Genomic DNA, 9,571 nt, shown 5'->3' with positions numbered 1-9,571 from the left:
ACGGTCTGTGGGAAAACTTGAGGGTTGGAGCTCGAAGGTGAGGGAGCATTGGGTGAGGAAACCCTGGCAAGAGCTTGGATCCCCAGAAAAGGGCTTGGGAGGTGGTAGTCGGGGCTCCGCCAACCGAGAAGGCCTGTCGTCACTGGGGGGTGACCTGGGGGAAGGGAGAGGACCAGGGAGGCGTTCAAAGAGCTGGCGAAGGGCACTCATCATTTCGGCCAAGAGTTGAGAATGACTAGCCATCAGCTCCTCTTGTCGGCTGAGAACGGCTTCATGGCGCTGGAAAGAAGCCTCATGTCGAGTGATCACCGCCAACAGGTCCCTGGGAACTGAGTGTTTCTGGGTCCATGATTGACTTGGTTATTCTGTCACAAGCCGGGCTAGAACTCCGGTCTCAGATGTGTAGAGCTGGGGGTACTACCCCTTAGCCACAGAGGAGATGTTGTAGGACCCAAATGAAACACCCAAGGCAATACTCCAGGCAAGTAGATTTAATGTTCCAAAACAGGAGGCAAAACAAAACAACTCCACGAGGGGAGAAAAACAAACTAAAGATAACTTCGAACAACTTACTAGGACTGACACGGTGGGACAAGGCAGGAGACACATAGTCAGGACGCAATAACCAAGTGAGAAACAAGGGGAAAACACACAGCTAAAATACTAAAGGGAAAACAAGGCACAGGTGACCTGGATCAAACTAATGAGGACACATGAGGAAGAACAAAGGCAGAGGGGAACACAGCTGACCTCTAGAGGCCAGGAGACAAACAGGAGAAGCAGGAAGCTGACAGTAATAGACAGTTTTGTAAACGTTTCTCACTCCTACATTAGCAGCAGAGCAGTCAAGTTTCAAACCTTTCTTTCATATGGACACAAATAAATGCTGAATTTGTCAAAACATTGGCAATTCCTTCATCTGGAGATGAACAGCAAAACATGAGGCAGAAATTAATTTAACGTTAATGTCTCACGTCAGATAGCGCGACGGCCGTCTGCACTGATCAGGGCCTAGTTTCCCAGCTGTGATGTAACTTAATGGTCAAATGCAGCCATTTTTTAAAATCTCAATATCAAATCATTTCTGGGTAACAATTAAGTATCTTAAAGTGATCGTTTTCAGTTAAAATTGTCAAAAAGAAACAAAAATGTAGCTTCATAGCAAAGAGCAATGTCTCAAGCAAGAATTTTGCTAGGACTGTCTGGGAGTGGTCTGAGTGGGGAGGGGAAAACTGAAAACTAGCTGTTGGTAGAGAGGTTTGGAACTCTCTTTCTTATTGGTCTATTAACTAATTCATGATGTCACCAGGCAGGCCAAAACTCTATCCCACCAAAATAGACAGACATTTCAGGTGGTCTTTTCAATCAGCTCTAACACTAAAATGGCACCATAATCATTTCACGGTATTATTCCAACCTCATAGTGTGGAAATATATACAAAATCACGTTTTTGACTGCACTGGGCCTTTAAGCATTTCGACGATCGTACCAGATGCATCTTTATTTATTCAATTGATTCAACGCTACAAAGGCTCTGGGAAACAAGGCCCTGTCTGATAACTCGCAAACAATCATGGGATAGCTAAAAAGACGTTAGGCTACAATATGCTGTCCTAACATTAGAAAATGTTACCAAGGTGACATCGTCCACGGAACCCCCTTTAATCCTCAAAAGAGTCTGAGTTAATCTTACCAAAAATGATAAATCTGTAGCTAATATTGACATTTTTTTCATGAGCAAGTCTTCACTACCTAATTCTACATCTAGCTAAGGTGTGTTTATGAAAATCATAATGTGCACGAAAATTTGAGACTGAACCAGTTGGCCAAATGTGACAGCTGTCAGAGTCAGATACATGCTGATTTCTTAGAACATTCACATAACTTTGGTGTCATACAACTTCATCAACAAGCTGGCAAACTAGCTACTGTAATGGCCATTCAAACAAGCTATGGTAAGGATGCTAGCTGAAGTAAGTTTGCTCAGCTGATCGAGCATGGTTTGCTGTAGTATCAAATACTGTATACGTATAGCCAGTACGTCATAGCTACAGAAAGCAGAGTGAATTTCAGAATTAGAAACTAGTGTTCGGCAGATTAGCAAAATCAAAATTCTTAGAGATGAGCTCCACGTTTGGTTAGGGGCAATTTCACGGTAACAGAGTGACACTGAGACTCAGATTTTTCACTTTAAAATGTATGTCAAACAAAAACCAAGGAGTACTTTTAATAGTTTCTGCATATTTTTTTACAAAAACACATTTACTTGATGAAGAGTGCAGGTGCAAAGTTTAGTAACAGAATGACGGTTTGTGCTGTTTGTGCCGTCATTCTCTTATCAAACTTTGCCCTTAGACAGATGGCTCCTGGCAACTGTGAGTCTTATTAGAATGATGCCATCTATAGTGAGACAATGCTAGTGCTTGAACCATTTCAATCATATCAGTTCCTCAGTCATATTCTGGGATAGATGGATTACAACGTCTCCCATTGCTCTTGCTATGTTTGGGGTTCCACCTGGCTCTATGCTGAGCCTGTTTAATATTCCAGAGTACCTGCAAGTCACCAGCCCAGGGTTCCTTCAGTAGTCACACCTGCATATCCCTCTGGCTCCCATAGTTTGAGCATACATACTGTACATCAAACCCCTAACCTTCCTCTGCCATCAACGACCATGCTTTTCCCCCTCTCGTGTGGCGGCCGCCACTTCGGACGAGTTCTTGGAGTTGTGCATCTTGTGCTGGCTGCTGTCGGTGGAACGTGGCCGCAGGGTGGCCCGCCCCCGGAGGCCTGCCAGGCCGCGACGCAGCTCCTTGCGGATGTTGTCGCTGGAGAGCACATATAGGATGGGGTTGATGGCGCTGTTGAAGGTGGACAGGCCCAGGGAGATGGTGTAAGGGGTATAGATGCTTTCCTGGAAATGGCACTTCTGCAGCTCGGGGAAGTGGAAGGTGACTGCGCGCAGGAGCAGAATGACATGGTATGGCGCGAAGCACACCAGGAAGAGGACCACCACGGCGAATGCCAAATAGCGCACCCGCTCCTTCTGGCACAGCCTTAGCCCTGTGCTAGCCTGCACGTTGGCCAGGATGGCACGGTTAGTGACCACCAGCACGACCAGGGGGGCCAGGAAGCCAATGACGAAGCGGGCGTAGTTGAAACCCGTCACGGTGGACGTGCCCTTGCCCGGCTCGAAGCAGCGCCGCTGCCCCTCTGCCGCATCGCCCTCCGGCATGGTAAACACTGGCACGTGGCCCACGAACACCACCGAGACGATGGCCACGGTAACTGCGACCGCCAGTCTCTGTCGGCGAAGGCCGCGCGACTCCACGGCATAGACCACAGCCACGTATCGGTCGCTGGAGACGCAGCACAGCAGGAAGATGCTGATGTACATGTTGTTGAAGAAGAAATAGCCCGTCACCTTGCAGGCCATGGAGCTCCAGCGCCATTGGTGGCCCGCGTTCACGTAGTTGGCCCACATGGGCAGGGTGCAGAGGTACATGAGGTCACACACAGACAGACTCAACAGGTAGATGCCCAGGACATTTTTGCGGCACACCTGGAGGAAGGTCAGGTAGATGGTAGCGATATTGGCGGGTAGCCCGATGACCAGCACCACACTGTAAAGCACCACCAGGGGCACGCGGTCCTCATCGTAGTTCGGGGTGCAGGGGGGTGCATCAGTGCTCCAGGTGGTGGCCACCACGCTGGTCTGAGTCACAGTCGGGTCATGCATGGTGTCTGGAGGGTAGAGAGAGAGAAGGAAAGAGGGGAAAATGGGAAATGTGGAATGTATGCGAACATAAATGAGGAAATCACAAGATTAACTCTAAATCACTCTATTTGCAGACCCTTTTTCCAGAGACATGCATGTCATGCATATTGGGTGGATATCTCCAGAACAAATCATGCTTATAGATGGCCTATGATAGTAAGCCAACTTAATAAAGGTTTTTTAATATTGATTATAATGGCTTGTTATAAAACTTTTTGTTATAATGGCTGGTTTCAAAGCTTTTTGTTTGGTCTTTGTATTATACTGTTCATGTGATAGACTTTACCTAACCTACATACACATACAGAGACATACACATAATTACTCTCTGTATTCACAGGAAAGGCCTTATAACCCTCCCTTAGGGGCCACTAAAGGACCAATGAGTTAGTTGCTCAAAGGATACAGAAGCTGAGTCATATGCATAGTGGGTCACATGCATGACTATGTGCTGGTGTTCAAAAGTGGCAACATGGTTTAAAGTCAGCCCTCGGCTTTATGAAAATGTGCATGTGAGTTGTCAAAGAATATTCAGAAAACATTGCCCTTAGCATGTTGAGTCATTAGCATGTTAAAGCTCTTCTTTGCTGAGAAACAATTAGCAAGCTACCAAAAACAACACGGTAGACAAGTAATACCACAACTCCTTCAGAGGCTAAAATATTGACCCCAGTTGGTGTATCTCAACTGAAACCTACTTTCTGTCAACAAACCTTGATGACTCATCAAGTCTTCAACCTTGATGGTCATCAAGGTTAGTCATCTATTCTTGACCGGAGTCTTGTTCATTAGGCACCAAATGGAGTAAAACACACTGAAACAAAAGAGGGACTTTGTGGACAGAAGCATTCATTTTCGTTTTCCGTTGTGTGTACACAACCCTAGGTTTGTAAAGGGAGAGGGTACTGTACTGCCCCTTTAGGTGTCTGGCTTCCTCATGGTTTGTTCTCTACTCTAACGTTAGGGACTTTTTCACTGTAGCCCTATACTTGTCTTTCTGGGGATTGTCTCATACTTTCTGAGAGAAAATGGTGTCCTCTCAGAAACAGTTTTCCAAATAAAGCTGAATCTAGGCCTAATTGTAACACTGCCCTATAGTATTTCACTCTCCCTCCTCTCAGAATTTCAAAAAATTGTAACACTGCACATTTTTTCTATACTGAACAAAAATATAAAAGCAACATATGACAATTTCAACGATTTTACTGAGTTACAGTTCATATAAGGAAATCAATCAATTGAAATAAATACATTAGGCCCTAATCTATCGATTTCACATGACTGGGCAGGGGCGCAGCATGGGCGGGCCTGGTAGGGCATAGGCCAACCCACTTGGGAGCCAGGCCCACCCACTGGGGACCCAGGCCCAGCCAATCAGAATGAGTCTTTCCCCACAAAAGGGCTTTATTACAGACAGAAACACTCCTCGGTTTCATCAGCTGTCCGGGTGGCTGGTCTCAGACGGTCCCGCAGGTAAAGAAGCCAGATGTGGCGGTCCTGGGCTGGCATGGTTACATGTGGTCGGTCTGCGGTTGTGAGGCCGGTTGGACGTACTGCCAAATTCTCTAAAACGATGTTGGAGGCTTATGGTAGAGAAATTAACATTACATTATCTGTCAACAGCTCTGGTGGACATTCCTGCAGGCAGCATGCCAATTACACACTCCTTAAAAACCTGAGACATCTGTGACATTGTGTTGTGTGACAAAACTGCACATTTTAGAGTGGCCTTTTATTGTCCCCAGCACAAGGTGCAGCTGTGTAATGATCATGCTGTTGAATCAACTTCTTGATATGGCACACCTGTCAGGTGGATGGATTATCTTGGCAACGGATAAATACTCACTAACAGGGATGTAAACAAATTTGTGCACACAATGTGAGAGAAATACGATTTTTGTGCGTATGGAACATTTCTGGGATCTTTTATTTCAGCTTATGAAACATGGGACCAACACTTTACATGTTGCGTTTATATTTTTGTTCAGTATAATTGTAGCACTGCTCTCTATTATTTCACCCTTTCATCCCCTCTGTGCCTGAAACGAAAGACCACAACAGCAATCTAACCACACACACAACAGAGCTCTAACCGGAAGAGGTGTAGGCTACGACCAGCTTTTAACCGCTCACAGCAAAACAACAACTCTAACCCAGAACCCACCCCCACCAGTTCTCTCTCTCTCTCTCTCTCTCGCCCCCAAGCTTAAAGAGACATCTCCTGAAAAATTCATCACACATCTCAGAGGAGAAAGGGGGGGGGGAATACTGAAGATAGAAAAACAAGCGCACCACTTAACACTGACGACAAATGAATGTTAGATATCATAGTCATCAAATATATTTGATTAGAATAAATCTGAAATCTAATGAAGATTTACACCTACAAATTACTGAGATTGGAGGAGGTTTTGCAATTAATAAATGAATGAGGACATGATGAATTAGGTATTTTTGAACAGCATACTGGTGATAACCAGTTCAGGTATTTGAATTGTTGAGTGACTTGAGTCAAAGCAATTATATAATTAAACTTCACTCTAAGCCAAGGCAAAGACTCAGGCAAAGAGAGTCTTACATCTAGCTTGTGTGTTTTTATAAAACTGAAAATATCTGAGGTTTAACCCTGCAGTCATACAGTTGACAGTCCCTGTGATGTGCTGAGGAGAAATGAACAAATTGGACCAGCCCAGTCTATACTTGAAACAGTCTTTAATTGATAAAATAATATCCTCACTTCTGAAATAAGCATGGGTCAAGAAGCCTTGTTTTACCATTTTACTTGTGACTGGTACAAGCACCATGAACAAGAGCAACACTATAGCAACACTCTCCTCTGTGGCTGTTCAAGATCGATGCTTAAATAATACATTGTTTATTTCCAGTTACATTTATAATGAGACAGGTTAATGAATGGATCACTACAGCATTGGGAAAACAAGCATCTGGGAGCTGCTGCCTGGCAAGTGAGACTAGGAGCTGATAATGTTGATTAGACAAATGTAAATTTGAATCATTAATACAGTAGTACAAGTAACCTATATTAGTTTTACATGGAATATACCATTCAGAATTTATGAAATCATAGCCCAGGCTGTATAGCTTCTACAGAACAATGGACCAGGACACTGGTTCAGTCAGTGCATTGCCTATGTATATTTTTTCTCTGAAACCAAGCATGTGCGCTGAAATAGAATCCCGACTAGACACTTTGAATCGATATTGAAAGAAAGAGGGGCTACTCCGCCTGCTGCAAGGCTTTGTCTTCATTGTGTTACTTGCCCTCTTTCCTGACACACATTAATGGTTAGGAAGGACACGATTACCTTCGGAGCAAATGAAACCTTTTTTCAATGTGTCGCCTTGCCATAAGTGACCGTGATGCACACTCATTTCACACCCGTTAATCTCGGTGCTCCGGACATATTTGGGGAAAGGAGCGTCAACTCACTTGAGAGTTTGTATGGGAGACAAGTGTGGCGTGTAGGCCTACATTATGTTATTTTATGTCTAGGCTAGCCAGCGTACCTGATGGGAAACACAATATTCTGAGAATAGGGTTAAAATATAACGGGCTGAGCTCGCGTGAGCGCTCGTGCGCTCTTTCAGTAGCATTCCTTCCCTCTGGACAGAATTAGTGTCACATTACTTGACATTAAATGTCAACAAGTTAACATTTATTTCTATAAACAACATGCACTGCAAGGTCACTACAACAACCTGACTGATTAAAAATATTTTATTATTTTAGATGTCAGACATTGCCAGACAATTTCAATTAAACTTACAATGACATCTATTCATTAAATATTGATAATCCCTTTGCTTACAGTAACAAATAACACACTAAATCGAACAAGGTGGCAAGCTGAACAGCTATGCTTGCTTATTTTATTGGGCACTTAATAATTAATTGCCGCCTGGAATGTATAATCCCAATTGCTTTCTAATACTAATATAATAAAATATAAGATAGTAGGCTAACCACCAATAAACTCACTATTTTATTCAATTTCCATGTAGGGGTAAAAAAGACCCAATGTAGGCTACAACAATAACAGCTAATGCAGCAGACCCCCAACTGAGAACTCGACCACCCATAGGTGAATGGAGTGACTACTGCTCGTGACTACCAGTGACTGATGTGATCTGCACTACGAAGGAACGCGCACTAACGACCTGGACCAGAGCTAATGCTAAATCAATTATTTCCTAAAAGTTACAATCACACGTATCAACATTTGTCAGATAAACTCACCGTTTAGCTGTATCGTCTATCGAAATCTGCAAACAGTCTTCATTCATTGCTGTCTGAAAGAGAGCATGCTTCTTCCACCTTCATATATGCTACATTCATAAACTGTTCAATTGCTGTTTGAACGTCTGCCTACGCGTTCAAGGAGATCCACGCGCTCTCAAGTGCCACGTGGTTTGGATATAGTAATATCAAGTGACAGACAATCATTTATTTATTGCTCCAGTGAACTCTGGCTACCACCTCTTCATCAATTTTTTATTGCAATTACTTATTGAAAAAGTCATACATAAGCACATGCAATTATTTTTTTGCTGTGTACAACTACATTTATTTTACCTGCTTGACAATCTGGCTTTATTTAACAATCTCTACAAGATAAATGAATAGTGTAAATATGTGGCTAGTGAATTAATCCATAATTTCGTTTTAAGCAACAACAAAAATAAGCCTAAAATAAATTAATGGGGCTACATGCAACTGAGCTGCAAAAGTGAATAGCCCACAGACAATAAACTCCACTGATAACAGACTAGTAATGTTTAACTATTTGAATTTCGGTTGGTTTCAGAGCTCAAGTTATAAAACCAAACCTGGAATCATTTACTCAATGGTTAATGATTAAAAAGTGTAGGCCATTGTACAAAATGAGAGAGCCCCTTGTCATGTCTGAGCTACCTGTAATGTAATGTAATATGCCATTTAGCAGACGCTTTTATCCAAAGCGACTTACAGTCATGCATGCATACATTTTTTGTGTATGGGTGGTCCCGGGGATCGAACCCACTACCTTGACGTTACAAGCGCCGTGCTCTACCAGCTGAGCTACAGAGGACCACACCTACCTGCTCTGAAATGTCTGTTGATGACCTAGTCATTGCACATTTCTTTACTTAGTCTTCTGTGTAAAAACAGAAGGACATCCAATGAGTAAGCCAGCACAATCATTGAAAAAAGTCAAATTATTTGCATTAGTGTTAACATTTAGACAAGGCCGAAGGATATTGTTTAAATAATTAAATAGCCTATGGCAAGGATTAGTGGGAACGCTGCTAGGGTTGTTCTGAACTTGCCCTACTCCTGAACTTACTTGCAGCCAAAAAAGCTACATAAAATTGCACAAAAACATGGCCAAAAACAAGATTACACAGTTCCTCAAAAGCTCTAGAGGAACTGAAAGAATAAAAGGCGAAATACTTCTCAATCCAAAAAGTAGGGGAACTTCAGTTGAAAACAGTCAACTTTTCGAACCATAGCTTGTTTTACACTATCTTGTCTCTCCCATCTGCGCTCAGGACAGGGGAGACCTGGGTCGTATTCAATAGAAACAAACAAACTGACCAGAACAGGGAGGGACTACCTGGATATGTCCAATGAGACACTCTAATTTTAGTTGCTAAACATTTTCCATTGCAAAAGGCATTGTTAGGATGTTCACTAATTTGCAAAATCTCAGTGTTGGCTTCCAGATCAGGGTCATGTTCAATAGTGCACGTAACCGAAGAAAATGGACTGAAACAGGAATGGACTACTTGGA

The 9,571-nt window shown here is 43.1% G+C and overlaps 1 protein-coding gene across 1 annotated transcript; it reads right to left on the bottom strand.

Annotated features, from left to right (window-relative positions):
• Positions 1-1,256: 1,256 nt before the first annotated feature.
• Positions 1,257-8,139, bottom strand: LOC121549343 (probable G-protein coupled receptor 132). The gene is made up of 2 exons (XM_041861200.2): positions 8,038-8,139; positions 1,257-3,745 (listed from the first exon to the last, which is right to left on the bottom strand). The coding sequence occupies exon 2, from the start codon at positions 3,738-3,740 to the stop codon at positions 2,667-2,669; it is 1,074 nt and encodes a 357-aa protein (XP_041717134.1). The 5' UTR covers positions 3,741-3,745; positions 8,038-8,139; the 3' UTR covers positions 1,257-2,666.
• Positions 8,140-9,571: the final 1,432 nt, after the last annotated feature.

Source organism: Coregonus clupeaformis, chromosome 33 (assembly GCF_020615455.1).
Source record: "Coregonus clupeaformis isolate EN_2021a chromosome 33, ASM2061545v1, whole genome shotgun sequence".
Classification (NCBI taxonomy): domain Eukaryota; kingdom Metazoa; phylum Chordata; class Actinopteri; order Salmoniformes; family Salmonidae; genus Coregonus; species Coregonus clupeaformis.
This window is presented reverse-complemented; position numbering and strand designations above follow the sequence as displayed.

What these genes read in the sequence shown, in the direction of transcription:
- LOC121549343 (XM_041861200.2), bottom strand. Translation starts at nt 3,740, where the DNA reads ATGCATGACCCGACTGTGACTCAGACCAGCGTGGTGGCCACCACCTGG.